We start from the raw sequence: 24979 nt of genomic DNA on the forward strand, positions 1-24979 counted from the left end.
ATAGGATACAGAAACAGGAAACCACACTAGGTGCCACCTCTTAGCCAAGCACAGGAAACTGGTATAAAGGACACTGATGTATGGATCCACTAAATGTGCTGCATCAGTCCAAAAGAAGAAGGTCTGAGAAGTTTAAATCATGGATGGATGGCCAACAAATGAGCAGAAACCGTGATGCTATTTTATCAATAAGGATATAATCTGAGAATTTGGAGGAATTAATGCAAGAACACATAAAGCTGAATGCATACCTTTAAGAAGAGCACATGGGATGATACATAAGAACAATGCAAACAATCTATACATTAGCTAAAACAGCAAGATACCAATTACCTGAGGCGCTGATGGCCCAACTAATTCCCCTTTAGGTCATACCATGCACTCACAGAAACTGAAAAGTTGCAACTCAGCATCTTCTGTCCTGATATAGCAGGTCTTATTCTAAAACAACAGCTATTCAGACCCATCAGACTAAACAAAAGACATCTGAGAAAAAAAAAGGGTCATCTGCACAAACATCTCATGCTGTCAATCACAGTGGTGGGGAGGGGATGGTGAGGGCTTGTTAGACAGTAACCAGATCCGTCTGCCTTGCAGTCTAGGATCAGACCAGAAGCTCATTTGTACGTGAAAGTGTTCTTCATGCAAATTTGAGGCCATCTTTCCTTCCAGATGCAGAGTCATGCAACTAGTAGAGAAACTGTAGGCCAACATTTCTCTAAATTAAGAGGTACAGAATCCATAGAAATTACTCTTTAAAGGTTAATAGCTGCCAAGTGTCTTTCTAGAGTCTTCCCTACAATAAGTACATTTTTTTCCAGCATTATGGATTTTTTGTTTTATCTGATGTCTTTTTTGTGCATCTATGTAACATGTATAGTCTTAAAACCTGTTAAAGACGGGGTTATTTTGTCTTAGGAATTAAAAGACAGTGCAGATATTTTTTGGCAATAACTGAGGATGGATTGTATTCAGAAAATCAATAAAAACTGTTATGGTTAAATGGGACCATTCCCCTGAGATTATTTCGCTATCAAAGCAAAGGAATTGGGACTGACCAAAGCCAGAAGTATCAGACAGAGCGGGATTGTTTCTCTCAAATCCAAGTCATGCTTCTCCAACAGCTCTGACCCATTGCAAGGGGAGAAATTTATGGATTTACCAAACATCTGTCACTGGGTACTGTGGAACGACAGGTGGGATTCTTGTCAATCGGGACTTGTTCCAGCCTATCCTGGAGATGCTTCGCTGGGCTAAAATCTGGGGAATTTAGAGGCCAGGTCAGCGCCTTGGGCGTCACTGGGTCATTCTCTATTCCTTTATGTTTTCTTATTTTTTTACTCCGTGCATAAAGTGCAACATCACATGCAGAGAATCCTGCAGTCAACTGGAAAAACTGAAACCACAGGAGCTGTGGGAAGCATTTGTTCTCCAATGTCAATTTGGGTTAACTTTGGGGTTTTCCCTGGAGTTGCAGCTAGAACATTGTTCCCCATTAAATTACATTTAAGGTATTCTGGTTAAGACATTTCTGTTTTTAGGGTATACAGAGGTTTAAAAACATTCCTCATTTAATTTGCCATTCAGGAGTTTTTATATGTTTAAAAGTGACCTGGCTGTAAAAAGAAATAGCACATTTGACACATCTCATTACCATCTTGTGTAAAAAAAAGTTTAATTTAAATGAAACAGTATATAAAAAAGAAAATGGAAAGCAAAATCTGATAAAATGGACCCATCACAGTCCCAGGAAGGATTTCTAGTTGTTACAGTCTAGTAATCCTCTGATTAGCTCATTTTTTGCTTGTGTTTGGGTTATGAACATGACGACATGTGCTGTCCTGTTGATAATCACCACAGCCTGAAGCAGCAGAAAGCCTTTCCAGACCTGCGCCGTCCCGTTTCCAGACTCCTGACAGATCCGCATACCGACCTGTAATATACAGCTAACAATCACACAACGAACACTGTGTGCTACTGTTCCTGCTGCACCCTGCTACGATTTGAACTTCACTTTGAAGATGCACTAACAGATAAGAATGATTCTTCATTATATCAAATCTGACTTCTCTCCCTGTCTTAGCTGTAGAGTCTTGCAGCCAGACAACAATCCAAAGCACAGTTTGCAGAAGGATCAGTCTGCTCATCAGGAAGACAGTTTTTGTCATTTAAAGCAGCTTTAAAACTTAAAGAAAACACTGAGGTCTTCTCTTATAATAGCTGCATAGTTTACTGAATCACTATTCAACTTAACTTAAAAAAAAACAAAAAAACATAAAAATTATTGGAATATGGTGAGGTTTGTGTTAAACTATAATTTTCCCATGGTGTTTTAACAACAGAAAGCTCCAGACAGGATAATGAGGATTAATGTCCAGGTAGGATCTGATTTAAGTCCAAAGTGTATGATTTTAAAATGACTCCTCAATCCTCCGAAAAACTGCGAGAAAAGTCTTCCCGCCGTTCCTCTGCACCTTCTTTCCCTCCTCAGTGCAGCAGCTCAGACGGCTTATAATGATGTCATCGACCTGCCAAAAGAAGACGGAAGACTTATTAGGAATAGAGGTCTGAGGGAAAAAAACTAAATCACACCAGAGTGAAAGTTGCCCTAAGTTGGTCCACTTTGAACAACTTTGGCCCTGAAACCCCCCAAACATCCCCCAGAGGAGCTGCGTTTAAGACAAACATCAGAATCAGTGTTCATTTGGACTTTGCAGCTGTTTGACACTTTGTGATCTTTCCACACTCCTGTTCAAAGATCACTTGCAGATATTATAATTCACATCAGATGCTAACAGCTGATAAAAGCGAGACCAGTTTGCTTATTTCTGAAAATAAAAAAGCCAAAATACAGAAGCCTACAAAGACATTCCCAGCAGTTGAACATCACCCATTTTTTTCACATTATAACCACAACCTTTACCATGTTATGTTAGGATTTTAGGTGGGAGAAATGCAAAATAAAGCGGACAGATATCATATTAACGAAAAGTTTCAGCTGCATGTTTGTTTTATGCTCTATTGCATGAAAAACTTGAAAACACACTAAAGCTTGTGGATGTTATGCGATGAATTGTCAGCTTCAGGTCAACATACCAGCTCCTCATCTGAGACACGTGCAAACAGTGGATGTTCGCTGAAGTGCTTCACCATCCAGAGGTGGACCTCCTCCACATCTGTAATGGTATACACCAAACCCTAACACCACCAGGAAAAAAAAAAAAAAAAGAAAAGAAAAACACACACATAGGTCATTAGTACACTTCTGGGAACAAAATAGGTTAACAAACTTTTACTGTTGTTCAAACAACGACTCAGTTATCTTAGAAGCAAACTTTTACCCTGATAATACAATTTGTTCTCTTTTTTTCTTTTTTCTGAAAAGTTACGTATGTGGGCTCAAAGTTGATGCTTTCACCACCCTAACAGAGTAATTTATGTAAAAGAAAAAGAAGGTAAAAATAGCAAACACACAGGACAGAGGTGAATCACCTGTGTCAATGTAGTTTACTTTGGAGACTGGGAAGATAAAATAACCAGAAAAGAGGATTTCTTAGAAAACTGATCAGTGGGAAAAAAAATGCACAGCGGTGCATTTCAGCACGTATGATTTAAGGGACTGTGTCATCACTAGAGTCACACATAAATCCCTGTGGCTCAAATATTACCATCACAATACGTCTTAATTGGAAAAAAGTTGTGTAAAAAGGGGTTTTGATCCACTGTGTGAATGTCCTGCTTATCAGGCTGTTTTCTTCTGAATCATTTCAACAGAGAGGAACCCATCTGGAGGACTTCACTGTTTAGTGTTTGGGGTACCATTAAAAATTCAACCCAAAGGGACGACTAAATGATAGGGTATGCAAGGAGCTCTATAAATAGGCAGATTCCTGACTGTCTCTCCTCCAAGCGCTGAAGGCATGGAGGTGCGCCAGCGCCCAAGGCCACACTGACACACTCCCCAAAATACACACCAGGAGCGGCTTCTGCTCTCTGAAACGGGAGGCTCAATGGTGTTAATTTAATCTCAACATCACATATTGCATTAAATGTTGAAATACATCAAATACATCACTGTAACGGGTGAAAATAGCTGCGGTGAAGCTCTCTGAAATAATAAACTCCAGGAACTACTGCAAGAGTTCAGCACAAGATGACAGTTCTGCCTGAATGATGACTTTGCCCTCTGGACTCATGAGGAAAACCTCACTGTCTGGCCACTGTCAGTCACAAAACATTAACTATGTTGGCCAATCAGGATAGAGTAACCAGCTTCATGACCCGCCCCTGCTCCATAGATCCCCTTAAGCCAGGCATAGACTGATATTTCCAATCATTGCATGCAGCTACAGCTCAAACTATAAGACGAAACCGGAGGGTTTAAAAGTTCACAGCTCACGATGCATGTTCTCACCCTGTGCAGCCTGATGCTCCGAAGCAACCTTAAGATGGCCTACTGAATTTAAAACATCTTTGATGTTCTCCTGACCTTACGATTCCTGATCGGGGAGAAAAGTCGAAAAATTCTCGCACGATTCGAGAATCGGCCCTAAAAGGGCAAAAAAAAAAAATCATAGTGTCTGCCCAGCTGTTTAACCAGAGGTTTAACCTCACTTGAAGCCATTGCTCTACTTTCTCACTGCTTACTTCAACAGACTGAGGCTGAAAGCTAAACAGGGATTTCTCATAGGGGCTCGAAGGCAGCGCCCTGCTGCTTTTTAATGCAGTTTAATGACTATATTTATGAAGTTTGACGATTCATATTTTACGAATTTTGTACCAAATTTACAGGGGAGGTTTAGCCTCTCTAGAATTAATTGAGAAATCGCCACTGATACGCACAAATCTGTCAGTGGAGGAAAAACAAATTAAAATGTAGGCATAAGCCACCTATTGTTCTCAGAAACCAACACCAGCACACATGTTTGACAGGGCTGGACTTCCACCAGCTGCATGCTGGGCTACCTGCTTAACCTGATTTCACTGAATTATACCGCCACATTTTTCCTTCCACTCAACCTTTTGGCAACCAGCTTGTTTTTAGAAACTTTTTTAGACCTTTAATGCAATTAATGACTGCAGGTCAACTGTGAAAGTCTTCAGTCTTCACATGATGAATATATGCACCATGACACCTAAGGTGGAAAATATCGTATTTTTTGGAGTATAGAGAGCACCACTATAAGCCGCACCCATTAAATAAAAAAAAAAAAAGTAAACTTACATATATAAGCTGCTCCTAACTATAAGCCGCTCATATCTACTCAACTGTCTCCCACCAAACCTGTAAGGGGAGCTCTACATATCACCCCTAGAGTAGGGACAAAGAAGAATGCTCCCACTAGCTTGTTGGCTCGCAGCAGTAAGAGCTTCTACTGAGATTTGGGGCTTCGTCAGCTCGTTATTTCAGCTCTGCAGGAGTTGAGCCTAGTCTGTTTATTGGTTTGGGCAACTTTAATGCAGCAAAATGTCAAAATGTTTGAATTTGGGACATTTTTTCCTCTTTGACTTCCCCCTCTGGCGTTTAGGAAATATCCACAGAAAATCTGCACCTTCTTATAAGCTGCATGGTTCAAAGCGTTTAAAAAAAGTAGGAAATAGTCTGGAAAATATGGTAATATTTCATCCAATTTAATCTGTATGATTTATCAGCCATATTTCATTTTAAATAGGCTTGAGATGTTGAATTTCGATTTAACGAATCTATGACTATTTTTGAACTGAATCGCTCATTTTAAAACCCTAGTTGTAGTTCTGATTTATTCACCAACATGTGTTTAGATCAAAATTCTTTAAGCATATCTAGTTATTCTTTTCTCCTCACAGAGGTATCGCTTCGACATACCCCGACTCTCAGCGTGTAGGCGTATTCTGCCAGCAGAGTGGGGCTGATGATCCTCCATTTGTGTTTGGTCTTCTTGAAATGTGGGTCAGGAAACAGGAAGAACATCTTACTGAGCTAGAAGACAAACAATGGGAACAATTGGTCAACAAACAGAAAAAAATTAAGAATTGGTGCTAAAACACAAAGGATTTGGGATATTCCCATTTAAAATTCCCCAGTAGTGACTAAGTCTTTTTTTTATGTATATTTCCTTCATTTATATGTATATTCAAAGACAATAAGGTGGAGAAAAAGCTAATAGACAAGAATAGCTTCTGAGCTAGAAACAAGTTCTTTATTGAAATAACTTTTCATAGCTGGTTATTAAAACAAAGGGTGGAATTTCCCTCAATTTTGTTTGTTTTTTTTCCAAAAAGTTCCCCGTGTTTCTCTCTGGCGTCTGCTCAAATGCAGACATCATTGATATTAGTCTGGCTGATATATTAAAGAAAAAAAAAAAAAAAAGGTCACTCCAGTCGCTTTTTATTAGTTAAAATAAATAACATCTGGTATAGACAGAGAGACGTGGGGGATAATCACCGGGAACGTCAGCAGCCTCAGGGTCTCGGAGCTGCTGATGGAAGATGGAAAAACCTCAATACTTCAAATTATTTTTAGATTACAAAACAAACCAGAAAGGGGGAAAAGAGAAAAGCGGTTTGACACTTTGGAATATACTGGTCCATGCATGTAAGAGAGATTAAGGGGGGGATGCTTAGCATTTGATCTGGGTGGTCTTCTATTGAGTGTTGTTTGTGCTAATTATGAGCTGCAACTTTTATCCTGCTTAGGATAAAAGATGCCGCTCAGAGGAACTGAGCTGCATCTAAATGACTTTATTAAACAATCCCTTTACAGTCCCATGCAAATATATTCATAACACTGAAAGTTCTCCATTTGTTAAAGTTGCTAACTTTTAAGTTTTGTCTTTAAGTGAGACAGAATAAAGTGGTCCCTCCAAAAAATGATTTTCATCTACCATAAATTACTTTATAAATGATTTTTGTTGGTGTGCTTTGGGTCCTTGTCAATATAGATGACCCATTTGTTTCAAAGCTTTATTTTCCAAAATGACTTGAGATTTTTAAATTATTTCTCTCCAGGAAGTTAAAAAACACATCAGTCCTTCCTGCAAAACACCCACACAAGCAGACGCTACAACCCCTGTGCTACACGTTTAGCTGCTTTCCCATATTTCCAGCTAACCTAAAATTAAGTCGTCGTTTTTTCTTCACGAAACTTTTTTTGGAACGTCATTGAACAGCGCTGACGACACGGTGAGTAGCATATTTTAAAAAAAGAACGTTTAAGGTTGTTTTAAGGACATTATCGGACATGCTCTATGCTAGCCATTCTAAAGCAGCCAGGGGTTGATTCTAAATGAGCCAAAAAGCAGAGACAGGAGCAATTGTCAAACTTTTGGTGTCGATCATTCGATTTCATCCTGGACACTACAGAAAATGGGCTTAAAGTGTAAAAAACCGAACTTCTCCTTTAATGGACACAAAGACACTTGTAATTTCTAAAAACAAAACTCATCCCCTTGAAACTGTGTTGGAGTTTTTTAAACACAAAGAAAACTTTAAATTAAGACCTCTAAAGTAACCTGCATATGTCATGTTAAATGCATTAGTTTATTTTAATTTCTCATTTGATTTTTTTTTCTTGCATTGTCACAGAATGTATTTTGTTCTGTAATATTTATAAATCCACATACTTTAAATGCTGAGAGATGTGTTGATTCTGGCTCTAATATCTCTTTACAATTAGCAAAAATTACTTTATTCTAATAAAACTAAAAGGAAATAAATAAATAAATAAAAATATAAACAAAGAAAATCAAAGTAATACTAGCAAAAATGAACACGACTGGTTTTGTTGTGGATAATAATAATTCAACTTTATTGATCTCTTTTGAGGCAAGGTCTGAAGACAGCTTATATAGTGATGCGTAAAAGCGTGTTTGAGATGCCTTTAAAAAACATCCACAGAGAAGGCTGTATCTTTGCAGGCGAGGTTAAGCTCTCCATCTATGTATTTATTAAAACATTTCCTTTTCTAAAAGAAGTCAGACGAATGGTCTATAGCCCTGGACTGAAAGGCCATGCAGGACTCCTCCAGAATGGGCAAAATCAGTCTCTGCCTGTGAGCAGTGCAGCATTTTTGCAAATTATCATTGTATGATCTTATTTTGTATTTGACTTAATGTAAGGTTACTTGGAGCAGGCAGTGATTATATAAAATAAAAAGCACAAAAAATAATAAATCTGATTATATTATCTGGTCTGAAAACCACGGGGACAAGTTTAACCGTGTACCACTGCACTGCACACAGATAAATACACATTTACCTCATTTAAAATGAGGTTCCCTTTTTCCCCACAAGGAGTCTGTGTCAACAAATAGTAAAAAATAGTAAAAATTCAGATTTTTGGCGCATTTTCCATGTTCCATTAAATTAATATCACTTTCACGGTTGATCAGAATTACAGCATATAGAGAAGGCTCACTGAGGAAAACGGCTGAGGGGAGGGATACCATGTTTCCGGCAAGAAGGGGGAAAGCTACCGGACGAATAAACGTTTTAGCATTTTACTAGCACACAAAAATATTGAAATGCAACAAATTCTTAATGCAAGACATATTTGTTAAATAAAAAGATGTGACAATCTCCAGATTTTATTCAATTATCGTGTTGTGAATCAACTCCTCAGAGAGGCCGATAAAACAGTAAATCTTCATCAGGGATTTTCCAGAATGTTTATACAGTCCTCCCGATGCGTGTAGGTGTCTGAATTTTACTTCCTTATGGCATTAAGGAGGTAAAGCGAAGATAAACATGATTTTCATTTACTTTTCTATAAAGCTTTGCTGCTGCTCTTGAGAGACAGCATTCCTGCAGCATAATGCTGCCACCACCATGCATCAGATGAAAAGGGAGATGAATGCCATATTTCAAAGAGCAGTATTTTTCCCCAAATAACATCCGTTTGTGGTTAATATAGATAAAATACTAATCAAAAATAAAAATATGGGTTTTTAAGTGAAATTTAAAAAAAAAATATATTATATATATATATATATATATATATATATATATATATATATATATATATATATATATTTGCCAACAGTAAAATCAGTTTTTTCTTCTTTTCTTCAGTTCACATAAATTCATGTATTATTTTAGCACAGCTAAAGTTCATGTCACTCCCATCTAATCCAAACCGCAGGACAAAGTTAGTGAAGATCAGTTCCGTGTGTGAAGTTATATGAAACACCTTTGTGCTGTGTGTTTCATATATAGGCCTGTTTTACAGCTGCTCTCAGCATGTGCTCATTTCCTCATCTATACTTCGTCAGGGCCATTTGAGGTGTAGCCTTTTTTCTTTTTTACCTGGGTTAGCTCACCCCCACCTGCCGCCTCCTCCCACCACACACACACACACACACACACACACACACACACACACACACACACACACACACACACACACACACACACACACACACACACACACACACACACACACACACACACACACACACACACACTTTCCATCATAAACTGAACAGTATAATCTAAATCCCGTTCAAACAAGTCCTGAATCACAGAATGTTATGTGAAGGGATGAGTCGTCTCTACACTCATCAGACACAATGGCCTTCCCCAGCCAATTAACTCATTGTGTTGAAATTAGTAGATACATCCAAACATCTACAACAGTGATTCCCAACTAGGGGTACGCGTGCCCCTAGTGGTCTGCGAGTGCATTGCAAGGGGTACATTAAAATATTTTATTTCTTAGGTAGTAAAATAAAATAGGGCTGGGATCTGTTCTGATTTCTGATGACCCAATTGAAAAATTTTACAAACTTATCAAACAACAAGGTAAGATTTTCTTATAGATTTTCTGATATTCTTATATTTTCAGAGGAACAGACTGGAAGTAGAGAACAGCCTGGGATCAGCTGTTTTTCACACTGAGCTATCAGAGTTCCTGAAAGCAGTTCAGGAAAAACCAATTACATCATTCTGACTATAAATTTTGTTCTGTATCATAACAGTTACTCAAATACATGTTTATAATCTGATTTTATTTTGTATTTATTTTGATTCCCTACTAACTTTCAGGCAACATATTTATGATGTTTTTTTTGTTTGAGATGAAAAGCATTATTAATTAAATGTATAGAGGTCTATCTTTTATATCGGGGTGGATCATCTAAATAAGTGGTCCTCCTAATTGTCAATCATTCTGGTGATATGTTTACGTAAGGCTGTCCTTCGTACACGTCCAGTTAGCTATGTTTTACTGAACATGCGCACTTTCAGGCATATATCTGTGGTGAGCTACAGTTTCAGACAGTCATTAAAACTCACCCACCACGGTTCTTTGAAAATGGGCGAGGGTCGTAAGAGAATAAGTGTCTACAAAGTGTATGAGAAGAAATGAAAGCCCTAAGAAGAGGCAGATATGTCCCAAAATGCTTTGCGCGGAGAGCCAAGCATTTATGTTCCATGTTATGGAATAACTTTATATTCAAACAATCATTTTAATTGCACAAGGCTGCACTAACAAAGCACTAACCATTCAGGCTATTTGGTGAGCCGTTTCTGGGCATCAGCTTCAAGCAGCTCAAGTTCCTATCTGAAATGCAGAGGTGAGCACCCTGCAGTGCCATCAGAAATGACCGCAGGCTCAGTGTTCGGTGTGAATGTACCTTTACAGCAGCTAAATGAAGCTAACCATAAGCTAGCTTAATCTGGTGTTTAGGTTCTCTGTTGTGTTGGAATAATCGGATCAGTTCAGATTATGACCATAAAACTACTCAGCTAATTTAGAAACATCCTTCGTCAGTCACTGCTCTATCCACTCTGTTTAATCCACCAGTGCCACTACTACTCCAACAGAGTCAGCATGATACTACCACCCTCATGCTCCACAGATGCTCCCTAGGTTATGGGTATCCCTTGAGCTCTCTACACGTTTTGCATGTTGAAATGCTGCGAAAATCTGAGCTTCTTCTCAAACCTGCTGGAGAAAATTATTTGATTTCGCATTTTGGTATTTGCACAACGTCTTACTGCCGCAACCAACAAGTTAATGGAAGTTAGCATTTTTCTCTGTCCCTAATCTAAGGATTATAGGTAGAACTCCCCCTACAGGTTTGGTGTGGGACACTTTATATATCAGCAGTTTCTAGCACAGTGTGGCCCATATATATAGTCTGGAAAGTACAATGTGTGGGTGTCTGAGTGTTCATTTATATATATATATATATTAGTGCTGTCAATCGATTAAATTTTTTTAATCGCGATTAATCGCATCAATGCCTGAGTTAACTCGCGATTAATTGCATTTTAATCGCACATTTTTTTCCTGATTGAAAATCATTTAAATACTCTCGATGACATACAAAAAAATACATACAGGCTAGGTTTGTGCCAATGTTCTTTTTTTAAAATGAAAACAGGTCACAGATACTGATTTATGCCAAAAATAACAAATATCTAGCCAAAAAAAAGGCCCTGAAAACAGGCTGATGTAAAAGACAGTCTTTACAGTTAATACAGTCTTTTGAACAAAGACAAGCATTTTACCCTACTGCTATAAAATTTAGTAGAGTTAACATTAGATGTTAATTAACCAAGATAATAATGAACAATTTTCAATCAATACATCAAAATCAATAGACCGACATCACTAGATGAAGGTAGTCTATGCTCTAGAAAGTTACTTTTCAGCCTCTTAACAAAAATGAGAACACACACACAAGCACCCACCCACCCACACACACACACACACGATACCGACCTGTGGCGTACACAGACGGCAAGAGTGCCGTAGCAGATTCCATTTCACCTCAGTAATCTGTTTTCTCAGCGTATTTCAGGTTGCTACTAGTTACCAGACACTCAACCTGTTTGTTGGTGGTGGGGCTTAAAGAAAAGGCACTAGCGTCACCCAGTGTATGAGCGTCTTTTTCCCTTGAGGAGGTCCGCTCTCGAAGCCTATGAGAAATGCATACACTGGGGGAAAATAGCCCCGCCTTCCCACAGGCTGCAGCGGGGTGTACTTGGAAAATTGTACCATAAAACCACATAGCGTTAATCTCACGTTAAAAAAATTATCGCCGTTAAAATGACCTTGCGTTAACGCGATAATAACACGATAATTTTGACAGCACTAATATATATATATATATATATATATGCATACATATTTCATATAAAAATGTATTACTTAATGTTATAAAAGGAGGTAAACGGATTGATCCCAGAGAGAAACAAAGCTACTGATTCTGACCTACATGTGTGTGAGAGGTAAACCAATAATATTTGACTGGTACAAGAGGCTGTCCAATAAGTGCTGAGGAGTCATTAATCGCCTGACAAAGATTTCAGTCATGAAACAGACACAGAAAAAGTAAATGTACCTGTATAAAAACTAAGTGAATGTTAAAACAACTAATCTTTGAAGGGTCCTGGCATTAACCTCCCTGTTTGTGTTTTCAATTAAGGACATCCTAGAGAACACTCCAGATGTTTTTTTGTAAAAATGCATCAGAGAGAAAACTACCTGTCCTTTAAAAAAGAAGTTGGGGAGGTATTTCATGGCATTGCTGCGAATGCAGGCGATGTTCTGGTAGCTTCCAGGGTTCAGGTCACGCAGCGACCGAATGCGGTCCTGAACATAATCAGACACTTTCACTCGGATTTCCAGGCCCAACATGAGCTTATCTGGGAAAAGAGGAGATAGCTCCACTGGAAAGAGAAAATAAGGATGAAGAAAGAAAGGCAAATATCAGATCAATGCAAAACTCTTTTACAAGCAGAGAAAGAGCAGGCCATCAGAAAGGTGACCTGATTACCTAAAAGGCCCCCGTATCCACATCCAATGTCTGCAAACTCCACTCGAGGGGCTTCCTTCCCTGATGAGGGATCGGGAATGAGGTCTGGATAATGCTTGGACCAGTCCATCTCTTCAGGACATACTGGGCTGGAGGGGAGGAGAACATGGAGTCATTGAAAATGAATGAATGACTCTTAGCATGAGACCCAGAAATGATCACAATCTATCACAGCATTTCAAAGGTCAAAGCCTCAATTTTCTTATTAAAATAATGAATTCCTCTAAAGTAATACACTCATATAATATCTCGAGAGGCACAGAATAAAACAATTAATTTAAATGCTGCTTGTTTTTACTCTGAACAGGTAAATGTCTGCGAATTATTGCATCCTGAAACCAGCTGACGTAAAGTACAAAATGAGAGCGCCGCTTACAGGCCAAGAAGAGTTCAACTCATGATAATTAGATCATTTTGCCAGACTAAGTTTAGGAGAGTTATGTAAGAATTATTTAAATGATCTATTCTGAGACAGTCTTCTACTGGTAGAGCCATTTAGAGTCTCCTAATGCAGAAGAAGGCTGAAAACCCATCCTCTCTTTACAATCACCGATACTGACCAATATTCAATACTAGGGAGCAAGTCCAAAATTGTGTAAAGTTAATCAGCCGCATTGACCCGTCTATAAGGTTGTGGATCTAAGAGATGAAGTAACGGCGAAGATGATGCAAAGAAATCTTTAAAATCTATACTGGTGGGTAAAGAGACAGGAGCTAAAAAAAGACCAAAGGCTCTTTCTGATGCTTCAAAGAATGTGGAAATGCTTTCAATAAACTATTAATTATTAATCACATAATGGATAAATATATTCTTACAAAGTGCACACACCCTGTATTAAATTCTATAAAGTTTTGATCTATAATGTAACTACCTTATTCATAATTTTTGTGGGTTTTTTAATTCATAAACTGAAAAAAGTGCCTATTCTTTAGATTTGGGGCCTCAAATTCCAGATTAATACATAATTTTCTAGTTTCTGGGCAAATACAAACCAAGATCAGATGTTTTCCTTTAAACTAAGTATCAAAATTCCACCTTTTTGTTTTTTTTAATTATCACAACATGTAATAATAAATAAGATTATCTTTGTATCCAGGACAAGACCAATGACTTTAAAGCTGCTTTTGGCATCAGATTTATCTAACATTTATACTATTTACATAGTTAGATCCTTGAGCTTGCTTTATTTAAAGGATGCAAGATAAAATGCTGGTTTAGCTTAATTTCAACACAGTGTTACTTGCACAGGTTACTGTAAACCTTTTTTTTTTATTTCACTCAATTGTATTTTATTCCAAAAAAACTGAAATTAAGATAAAACTGATTTATTATAAACTAATTCCACAATATTTAATTTAAGAGAGATCTTTTAACTAAAGTAGTTCTTGCTATATAGTGTTATTCTTGAAACTGACTTTAATAGACTATAGCGTGCCTTTCAGATTTATATCTTTCCAACTTTGCTGATGTATATATATATATAAAAAAAAAAGCAAAAATCAGAGCAGTGAAGGTCTGTCCAGTCCAAACAGAAAGCAATAAGCTTAAGTGAGACTGCACAGTAGTGAATGTGGCCAGTAGAAGCTGGTGGGATCTCCACTCACTAATCAAAGGTGTGGTACGCCATCGGGTTTGAATGCGCTCGCTGTCTGTAGTAACGCTTCTGTGGCATTGATGTCGAAGCCATGATGAATTGAAAAAAGGGACCGCAGTCCAAACTTTAACAGATAATTTAAAAAGAAACCCCTCTGGATTTGAGCGTTTGGTTGCAGTTTTTCCACATGTGACGAGTCGCGGGAGTTCTACGTCATCAGCGGGCGTCCGATGAGGCCAGGGTTGCCAGGTTTGAACAAGAACCTCGCTGCAGCTATAAATAAGGCTGGAATGAATAAAAGAGTGTTGATTTTGTATTTTGGTCTCAACAGCTGACGTTTTTTTTTAAAGTTATTATCAAATGACAGAATCCTCTAATTGGCTTTCTTTATTTTTTTACACATGTGTTTTTTATGCTCAATTGTTTTAAAAAGTGGGAAAATAGACTTTCAATATGGAAAAACAGTCTTTTGAGAATGATAAAAATAAATCCAAACTGCACTGTTTTAATAGGTGAATGGCAGTAATCAGAACCCTTCTTTTTTTGTCTGATGCCAGAAGGACCACTAAAAATATATATGTTATGCTAAATCAAATGTATTTTCACAGCTAAGTAAATTACATTTTTTTTCTTCAGATTTTAGAACAAAAGCAATCATCTAATGTGAATTATATATCAAAAAAGATGAGCTGAGTGAGCCCTTCCATAGATGTTCAATTCTAGAATTCTAGAAGTAGTACTAACTGTGCTCAGTCTTTTTATGCCTTTTCAGAGGATCTTCTCTAGGTGACTACTGGAGATGCATGAATTGTTTCAAGGTAAAAAAAAAAAATCAACTTTCTTTCATGCATTAGAAAATTTTAAATCAATTTAACTGTATGATCTTGTTTAATAGTAAAGTGTTTTGAGGTGACGTGTTGCAAATTGGCGCTATGTAAATAAACTGAATTGAATCATCTTTTCAATTCAGTTGGGCCCCAGAGAAGTCCTGTGACACTTCTCTGGGGTTCATTCACATATTTCACACTAACATACAGTATATCCATCTGTGAGACATAAAAGCCCTCTTCTATCTGAAAATATTACGATGGGAATATAGTATGTATGTATAGTATGTAAAAATCTGGTTTTAATTGTAAATCTTTTTAGTAACCTGCAGGATAAGGTAAAGAGAACACCAGAAAAAGGCCTGAACTCTTCACTACCTGAGCCGATTCCGCAGCAAGGAAAGGCTAAAAATACTTATGCATATAGCTCTAACCTAGTAGCTATGTACTACAGGGAAGAAATTATTTTCAAATTTGTCCCACTGGAAACTAAAGCTTAAATTTCCCAAACATTTCTGGGCAATTTCATATAGTAGATAAAAAAAACAACAACACTTATTTTGAAATAATTTACATATTCTGATAATATAGTAAATAATATTTAGTTGTCTGCATCTAAATGTTTATTTCAAATGCCAGACAACCATGAAAAGACACATTTGGCCATCAATCAAATCACACTTTAATACAGACATCATTTTAAAACATTTTAACAGATGTGCCACAGTAACCTTTATCTGAAGGTGGGTGTGAAACTTTTGCATCATCACTTTTGTCCGTTTGCATGTCTAGATTTGTGTTTCTGCTTTTGTGAAGGTACATGAGGGGAAGGGATGGGAGCATTAAATAACATCCATAACATTTTTTTTATATAAAATAAACTGGAAAATGAAGAGTGTTCTTTTGGAGGATTTGTCACAATTTTTAACAAGCTTTATAAATAAAAGGTTCCCCAGAAATTCTGGGGGAAAATTCAAAATTTTTCTTGACTCAACTTTCCTCCCCATGCTTTACCTTCACTGTGAAACTGAAGAAGTTAAAGTTTCAAAATAATGATCAGATGGTTAAAGATTACACTATGAGGAAGGAAGGAAGGAAGGAAGGAAGGAAGGAAGGAAGGAAGGAAGGAAGGAAGGAAGGAAGGAAGGAAGGAAGGAAGGAAGGAAGGAAGGAAGGAAGGAAGGAAGGAAGGAAGGAAGGAAGGAAAAACTAGAGGCAGGAAATAAGGAATAACAGGGATGAAGGGAAAAAGAAAGGGACTTTTTTGTATTTAATGGGACATTAAATACAAAGTAAAATTATATTATACTTAATTTTTACTTTCATTTTTAGCTCTAATTGAGACTGGGAGACTTTAGAAATCAGTATTTCTCAGTAAATGTTTGTTTTTTTCTTTCTATAAATGTGTTTATAGCCAGCAGCCCCTATGTTCTACACCTCACTGTAATGGTCTGGTCAGAAAGAGATGATTCCTCAAGGCTCAGTTAAAACCTGAGAACATATGTTGTCACTTTACGTAGCTGTTTTATTTATGGCACATTAGGATTTGTTGTTATCAGCACTTTTATTTCCCCGTCTGCCATGGCCGAAGCACTGTTCTGATTAGGACTTGGCTTTACACCGTGGTGACTCTCATGACCATCTCCTGGTTGGCCCCATGCAGGTTGGAGGGCCTCAGTTGGCTTAGGATGTGCAGTATAGTGTAGCCACAGTGGTGGGTGAGGATAGCCCTGACATGCCGACTTGTTCTCTGTCCGTCGACTGTGACTCCGTCTGAAAAGTTTCTCTCAACCTGACTGACAGATTTATCGTTGGAACCGCTGGAGTCACCCAAATCCTTGGCTTTCTCATAATTCAGCACTTTCCACTGCTGGTTCACTGCCCGCCAGCGCTTAAAGATCCGGTAAACAGATGATCCTTCGTGGATTATTAGTCCTGGGTGTTAAGGGACAAAGGGTTGGGGGAGACTGGGTCAGGAAATAGTCTTATAAACAGACAAACAAGTGTTTGTTCAACAACAATTAGAGAAGAGTACAGAAAGTACAGCCTGTACCAGAAGTGTGCTTTGGAGATTTACTGCTCAATCCATAAAAAAAGAAAGATAAATAGTCATGAGCTACTTGGTCCTTAAATGGAGACTTAGACTGGTAAACAAATCTAGACTTTTTTTTTTTGAGTGAGAAAGACATCCTGAGTCCAAATTATGCTGTTTGTTTCCAAAAGGTCTATCATAACTCTTCAAACTTCAAAAGGTATGAACACCTTTACAAGACACAGGGTGACAGAACACAAAGTTCCCTCACCTACACAAACTACGTCCATGAAGCCATACATGCTGTAGCAGATCTGAAACAGGAGGTCCTGCCGCTGCCACTTTGCCGAGGGGCTGAGTGAGGACCACACCAACCAGGAGATGCTGGCAAAGAGGAACAGAGAGCCCAGGACAATGGCGGCAATCTGCACCCTCTCAATCACAGTCAGAGAGATGGCCTGCCACTTAAACAGAGACAGAAACAATGTTTTTATAGATAGATAGATAGATAGATAGATAGATAGATAGATAGATAGATAGATAGATAGATAGATAGATAGATAGATAGATAGATAGATAGATAGATAGATAGATAGATAGATAGATAGATAGATAGATAGATAGGCTCTGTTATTAGGTCTGTTTTTTGTACCTGCAGAGGGTTTTTGGTGCTGATGGCTAAGACCTGGTACTTGAAATAACAGAGTTCACAGCTCCAGGAGCCCCTCTCACTGATCCAGCGGATGAGGCAGGACTGATGAGTACAACGCACTGAGCCATCACAGCGACAAGGGCTCAACAGCTCCCCCTGCAGGGCAAAAAGGGGAAAAGCTGCTGGGTAAAAAAAGAAGACTGTAAAAGCCTGTGGGTGATTCTCCAATTGCAGACAAATTTCATGACTTTTTTCAGAAAATTCAATATATATATATATATATATATATATATATATATATATATATATATATATATATATATATATATATATATATATATATATATATATATATATATATATATATATATTTCTACTTAAAAAAACTGATATATGTTGTAATTAAATTATATAAATTCTATATAGATTTCTTTAATATAGTGATGGAAATGATTGTTGGAGAAATCACAGTTTTGAGCATTTCTTTTAAAATGTTAACCTCTTACACCCTAAGGGGGTATAAATAAATTTCTGCCTGACAAAAACACACAAAAGTAAATCACTTATAGCCACAAAGCTATTAGATTTAAGAAGAAACTTTTGGTACGTCTGTAAAGGTAAGAAGTCATAGAATGGTTTTCTGGTGTCAGCACCATTGTAGCTTTGACCCTGCCTGAAATATTAGGGACAAAATACAAAATATTTTGCATTTTTTGAACCTCGCCAAAATTTTCTTTGAAAAAAACATTGCAAAACACTACCAAAATATTATTTATAGCACAAAAAAGTAGTACAGCCTTTCAAATCTAAATGTTGTGTAAAAATATACCAAATTTGGACTCAATCAGATGAATTATATTTATTTTAGAATGGTATTAGTGAGAAATTTCTTAGGCGGAGAGGCCATTTTGGCACATTTATCCATAAATGTCACCAAACTGTGCCAAATATGTTTTTTACATCAATACTGGGGGTTTGGTAAAATTATTATAGAGTTCATGTAGCGGCTGGACCCGCCGGTGGGTCCGTAGGGTTCAAGGGGTTAAGAAGCATTAGCATACAAATCTCTGTGTTAAAGTTAACATAAAATATACTGACAATGCACAAAATAAAATGGTATATTTATCATTTATTTGTAGTCTCGAAGGAAATGTGAGTTTTTTGGAAATGATAACAAATAAATCTACTCTTGGTTTTGCAAAGGTTTCTTTGTTTTTGTTTTTTTTTCTTCTTCCTGTTTTCCTTCCTTGCATTGAGCTACCATTGCTCTCCTGCCATTAGCACTCCTGCTATGTGACAATTGATGTGATTGCAGGTTTACAAAGGTGCAAAATTGTTAAAAATTATTTGGTGGACATGACAGTGATCCCAAGTGACATGTGTTCTTTTTTAGAAAAAACAAAACAAAACCCACCCTCCCAAAAAAAAAACAAAAAAAAAAAACAAATAAGCACTTAATATTTTTATTAGAATAAAGAACTGATGCCACCGTCAATCATTTCACGGTGAAGTCTAATCTATTGTTGGTCTAAAGATGGACTGCTCTAGACATAAATTATTTATATATAGTTGGAGAATCACCTATGAATTCATAACGAACCCAGTGGACGGTATTACGGACATTTACCAGCTGTGGACCTTGGTTAGTTGTGAAATGTGTTTATAAATGGAGAAAAAAAAGTTATGAAGAAACTCATCAATAGAAAAATTGAAATAATAAAAACAGTTACAACCTTAAAAACAACAATTGCATGCTTTAAGGTTTAACACATGGGTACTGGTGATGGTGGAGATGTGTCCATTTGCCATATGAAACAGACTGCTTAGACGTTTACCTAAAGGTCAGACAAACAAAACACTATTAGAAAAAAAAAAAAACAGGCTTCATTAAGTCATCTTCTTCCCTCAGGCTGCTTCCTCTGTTTTTCATTTCTTCTTTTCTATTAATAAAAGCTAAATGTATATACATATCCACACACACTCTGTTTTTTTTTTGTCTCCAGAGTTAATATGTTATGTCTGTATGATGTGGGCATTTGAAGCCAAATGTCTGTTTGTGCACACAGTCAATAAAGCTGATTCAGTTCTGATTCCATTCAATCAGGGTTTTTAACATCCAGCTGCCTCATTTTTTTCTTTCAGTCTGTGTTCAGTGACTCTGTTTCACTGGAACATTTGATTTAGTTGGACGGATACAAATCGGCTTGGGAAAGTGAACTACAGTTTCATCCTGCATTTAATACACCTGCGTTATTCTGTGCCATTACTCACAGTAATAAATTATCTTCGTGAGTGATGAGCAGGATCCAGTAACTCCAGCATCTATTTTCAAAACCCTTAGATATTGTTGACTCCACTTCTTTTCTTTGACACTTTCCTTCCCGTCTAGTGCAGCTTCTTTTAACTACTTTGAACAGGATTTGTTTTTTTTATACTTTTGACAGCTGCAGACGTTTTGTTGCTCTAATTTTCTGATGGAGATGAAACAGATTATGATTTCCAGAGACATGTGCTTAGTACAAAAAAAAGAAAAATAATTAAGTTATACAAATATAAACTGTAACTCTTCAGCACATCACAGTATCAAGCTGTATGCAAATGTCTTAATAAAAGGCAGTGGCATCTTATTTTAGAGCATATTTCTTCATTGTTTTCTGATGCTTTTATAAACTGGGGCTTTTAGTTTAATATCTGTTACACTAAGAAAATCACATAAGGTCTTTTATTAGTAGTTTTATAGGATGGTGAACAATTATAACCAGACAATTTATTTCTTTTTGTGTACAATATCTTAGGGTAACCCTAATCCACTCAGGGTAGGATCTTTGGAGCTGGAAACGAGCTCTAGATTTCCAAACCTGCTGTTTTGTTCTTGCTTTTTGTATAGAGTAGAATAGAATAGAATAGAATAGAATTCAACTTTATTGTCATTGCACTGTCACGAGGACAAAGCAACGAAATGTGGTTTGCATCTATCAAGAAGTGCTATACAGGATATTAATATTATTACAGGTGTATGTAAAAGCAAATATATATAGATATATATACTTTTTACTTGCTTTTATTCAGCTTTTTTGTAGTCCAATTGTTTTTTTTTATGTCTTTGCTTTTATACTGCTTTTACCTTTCTTCTATTTTATTATCTAATTCATGTAAAGCACTTAAATTGTCCATGTACTGAAATTTGCTATACAAATAAGATTGCCTTGCTTTGACAGTGACAAAAAAAAAGGTTACAAAAGAAAATGACATAGGCATGAAAAGCTGTCTAAGGAATATGTAGGGTATTGATGATAGGCTGAGTGGGACGAGTATTAATCAGAGAAGTAGTGTGTTGCAGCTCTGGAAGAGCTGCAGAGAATTGTAGCTGAGGTGGAAGATATGACCATAAGCCATATGTTGCAAGAGTAATATTACAGTATTACAGTGGCAGTATTATGCTGTAAAGATCCTGTTTTTAGCAGCAACTGAAAACAGCAAGCTGGTCACGGTGGATGGGGAAGATGGGTGTAGCTGAGGGGCATTACTGGAAGAAAACCTGCTGGAGGTCATCAGCTGAGTTACAACTGAATGTTAAAACAAAAAATACAATAATGTATTAGAATGACCTAGTTTAAGCTCAAACAAAATTAATTTCACAATGACTGAAAACTAGTAATATTTGCACCCTGGGAAACAGATATTCACACATCCGTTAAATAGGTGTCTTTATGAGATGTTTAAGATCCATCTGCAGCTAAATGTCTACGTCTGGATGTATTCAGCCTTACCTTGTGATGATTTACCCCAGGCCTCTAGGGAAATCAAAAAACCAAAACATCTAGAGTATTAATTGTCTGGTTTTTTTAATCATTCAGCTCCCTGGAGGCTCTGAGTCTGACAGCTCTGTTCGCTGTCTGACTTCAGGGGATGTGAGAGGTCTTTGATTTCTTTCATATCTGGAGGGGAAACAAAAACTTTCTGACGCCTGCAGGTTTCTTTAAGAGTTTAGTTCCGTTTCAGACCAGCACTTTGTAGAATTGGTATTTAAAAGATTTGTATACTTCCACCTGCTGTATTTACACTTATGGCTCCTGTGCATCAAGATGCTACATGAAGATGCCACAACTGTTACTTGTGACGTCTCTCTGTGGTCACTGAAAACAGTTTAAAGATTTGATGGCACAATTACACCTACAAGCAAATAATCCACGACTTATTTACTGATATATACAACCCATCACTCCGTTTAACTCTAATAAGTTCATCCTCTTTGTTTAACAAATGTTTATCTTGTAATATTATTTTCTTAAAATAAATAAATGATATTAACAGATAAGCCAATTCATTTCATTTGCTGATTGGCTTTTTTTCTTTGTTACACAGTTCAGCTCAAACAGAAAACTAGCAAGGTTAAAGTCTGATTATCAACTATTAATATTGTTTTCAATGCAAGATAGTATTTAGTTTTCTTGCTCGGTTCTGTTTATATTTTTTTACTAATATAGTAGAATAATAATTTTTTTAATTTGGCAGTTCTGGTTTTCTATATATGTGTAGAAATAAGACACCTTTAAGGAGACTTTAGCAGACAAAATTGACCAAAGGTAGGAGGTTTTGATTTCTAAATATTCATTGCTGGAAGTCCAGAGCTCTTGGGTCCCCCCCTGCTGGCAGCTTGGGATTCTGATGAATTAGAAAAGCTCTTTCTAAACACACAGCACCTCCTAAATGCATATATATTGTTTGACCTTTGAACTCTTCCATATTTTTCAGTTGTAGACACAAATTCTACATTATTTGATATGTTGGTGTGTGTGAGTGATGTGAAGGTGGTGAAAGGAAAATGTTACATCATTTTCAAAATAATGATCAGATCGTGGAGCAGAGTATGCACTGTTGAGAAAAAAAATACAAAATAGGAATATGGGTGTATTTTAAGCATTGATATCCTTGAGAAACATATTAGAGGCTGAAAAATCTTATCCTATCCTATCCTATCTTTCTTTTTTTTTAGTTTAACAGCTCTGAGCTGCTTTGTGTTGGTCTCTATCATGCTGCAATTTCTCCTCAGTCTATTCTTAACAGATGCCCTTTGTCTACCTGAAACTATTATTAGATCACTCAGTTTTGGTTTTATCTTAGTCAGTGCATAACTTTGCCTTGAAATCGGGGTATACTACAGGGGTCGCTACAGACCAATAACTCAAGATCATGGATAGGTATTTGTTGGATCTCTATATCATCAAGATCATCGTTTAGACAGTCGTCTGCCAGACATTTAATGTTATGAATTCTGTTTTATTACCGTAACCTATTTATGGCTTTATCTTTAACAAATCTATGAGGCCTTTACGAAACAGCTGGATTTATACTGAGGTTAAACAACAGACAAGTGGACTTTATTTTATTTTAAGGAGTATCAGATTAGAAGGGTAAGAACACACATGAATATGTGTGTGTCAGCTTTTCTTTGTAATAGAATAAAAAAATGTTTAATATTCCTTATAAAAGTAAATCCCTTATTGTTAATTAAAAATTTTCCATGTGGAGAAAATTTTTTCCTGATTAAGGCAAAAACTATCATTCCCCACTTGGCTGTACCAATCCCTGCCATGTTTAAGCATAAAAGTTCACCTTTTCTGGCCCCTGGAAGCAGATCCGACACTGCTGTCCTTGCAGCCCACTCTCAGATAGGCTTGGTAGGGAGGACATATCCAGAACTCCTTCTTGTCCTCCCTGGGATTTGGCTCCTTCTTTGTCCTCAAAGGCCAGGCTACGTGGCCGGGGCGCTGACCCGTAGTACTCCTCTTCATCATCCTGGTGGGAGCAGCTCATCTGGGGCCAACCACAGCCTCCAATGGTACACCCTCTCATCCTGTTTTGCTGTGGGTCTGTACCTGTGACCGGGTCAGCCCTCCCGCTTGATTCTGAGTGCATCAGCAGCAACACTTTGAGTTCATTGAAAACAAGTTGAAGACAATACTTCAACATGTCTCAGCAGCTTCACAGCACAGGCACAGCCTTGTTTTTCCTCCAAAACATCATAACTGTTAATATAACTACTGCTACTATAGAACTGGTCTTCTTAAAGTGTTCACATTTTGATGAATTAAAAAAATAGCAGCAACACTACAAATCCGGATCTTAAAGGCATGCTCGAAAGATGATAGGCTGTTGGATCAGCCCATGGCTGTTTGCATATCCTGTTGTTATAGCATGTGCACTCCAATCTGACCAATGAGGAGGGCTTGTTGTTTTTCTCTATGAATGGAGGCGTTTTCTATCAGGATTCAATTACAGGGCTTGAAAACAAGAGCCCTGAGCCCATTAAAGTCTAAATAGAAAGGTCCAGAAGGGCTCAATGGACGTTTTAAATGGTAATGAAAATTAGGAGCTGTCCAATGTGTTTCCCTCAAAATATGCTCCCCCTGTATGATAAAAAATCAACATGGGTCTCAAAGGAGGGTCGATTGACTGACTGAAGCCATTTATGTTAGTTTTTTTTAGTCCACAACAGAGGAGGTAGGCAGCATGTTGGAGTCCTTTGTTTCTCCGCTGAGCCATTCATCATTTCCTGGCTGTCTCTGCAGGCTTTGTCCCACACATTGTCCTCCGGAATGAGCTCCACACCATAAAGTTTTATTTTGATTGTTTCAAATTCAATTATATGTGGTTTCGTTTTCTTCCAAGCTCTGATTGAGCATCGCATATCAGTTTTGCGTCAACTCTTCCCCCAACCTCCCATGCGCCGTGACCAGAGAATAGTGGTGAGATGGAGGATTCCTCCACACACAAAATGTGCAGAAATCATGCAGCAGCAGCAGCAGCCGTCCATGCTGGCTTGGCAAAAGCAGCCGAGCACCATCCTCAGCACATCATCTCAGGCCCGCAGCAATAAAGTGCTTCTTCAGAGGGAACTCCCTGGAATCCGTATCTGAGTCGGTTCCTCGATCCGGATCCTTAAAGATGTAGACACTGGGATGTTATTCTCCAAACATCAACTTCCTCCTCATCTAAGAAGCCCGCGGTGTTTCTCTGAGGCGGCCGTCGCCCTGCCGTCTGTGGGCGGTGCTGGAGCCGCTGTCCAGGGTG

The 24979-nt window shown here is 37.5% G+C and overlaps 2 protein-coding genes across 2 annotated transcripts; both read right to left on the reverse strand.

The window, feature by feature from the left end:
• Positions 1 to 1650: 1650 nt before the first annotated feature.
• On the reverse strand, positions 1651 to 14612 carry mettl1 (methyltransferase like 1). Its single transcript, XM_038303540.1, has 6 exons — positions 14405 to 14612; positions 12761 to 12888; positions 12469 to 12653; positions 5846 to 5959; positions 3097 to 3198; positions 1651 to 2528 (listed from the first exon to the last, which is right to left on the reverse strand). Exons 1-6 carry the CDS (start codon positions 14485 to 14487, stop codon positions 2412 to 2414), a joined length of 729 nt encoding a protein of 242 aa, XP_038159468.1. The 5' UTR covers positions 14488 to 14612; the 3' UTR covers positions 1651 to 2411.
• Positions 14613 to 16606: 1994 nt separating this feature from the next.
• LOC119795480 (E3 ubiquitin-protein ligase MARCHF9-like) lies at positions 16607 to 24979 on the reverse strand. The gene is made up of 4 exons (XM_038303509.1): positions 23522 to 24979; positions 17906 to 18061; positions 17525 to 17717; positions 16607 to 17156 (listed from the first exon to the last, which is right to left on the reverse strand). The coding sequence occupies exons 1-4, from the start codon at positions 23876 to 23878 to the stop codon at positions 16837 to 16839; spliced, it is 1026 nt and encodes a 341-aa protein (XP_038159437.1). The 5' UTR covers positions 23879 to 24979; the 3' UTR covers positions 16607 to 16836.

The sequence above is a fragment of the Cyprinodon tularosa genome, unplaced genomic scaffold (genome assembly GCF_016077235.1).
Source record: "Cyprinodon tularosa strain WSP-4 unplaced genomic scaffold, ASM1607723v1 ctg512, whole genome shotgun sequence".
NCBI lineage: Eukaryota > Metazoa > Chordata > Actinopteri > Cyprinodontiformes > Cyprinodontidae > Cyprinodon > Cyprinodon tularosa.

Bases quoted from the DNA above. Each gene is read 5' to 3' on its own strand.
- mettl1 (XM_038303540.1), bottom strand. From the start codon at position 14,487: ATGGCTTCGACATCAATGCCACAGAAGCGTTACTACAGACAGCGAGCG. The intron at 5,960-12,468 runs GTAGTTTTCTCT...TTTGTCTTCTAG, and splicing joins ACTTCTTTTTTAAAGGACAG to CTCAGTAAGATGTTCTTCCT. The intron at 2,529-3,096 runs GTATGTTGACCT...TTCTTTTGGCAG, and splicing joins GTGTCTCAGATGAGGAGCTG to GTCGATGACATCATTATAAG.
- LOC119795480 (XM_038303509.1), bottom strand. From the start codon at position 23,878: ATGTTGAAGTATTGTCTTCAACTTGTTTTCAATGAACTCAAAGTGTTG. The intron at 18,062-23,521 runs GTGAACTTTTAT...TTTGCCCTGCAG, and splicing joins GCTTCCAGGGGCCAGAAAAG to GGGGAGCTGTTGAGCCCTTG. The intron at 17,718-17,905 runs GTACAAAAAACA...TCTCTGTTTAAG, and splicing joins GCACCAAAAACCCTCTGCAG to TGGCAGGCCATCTCTCTGAC.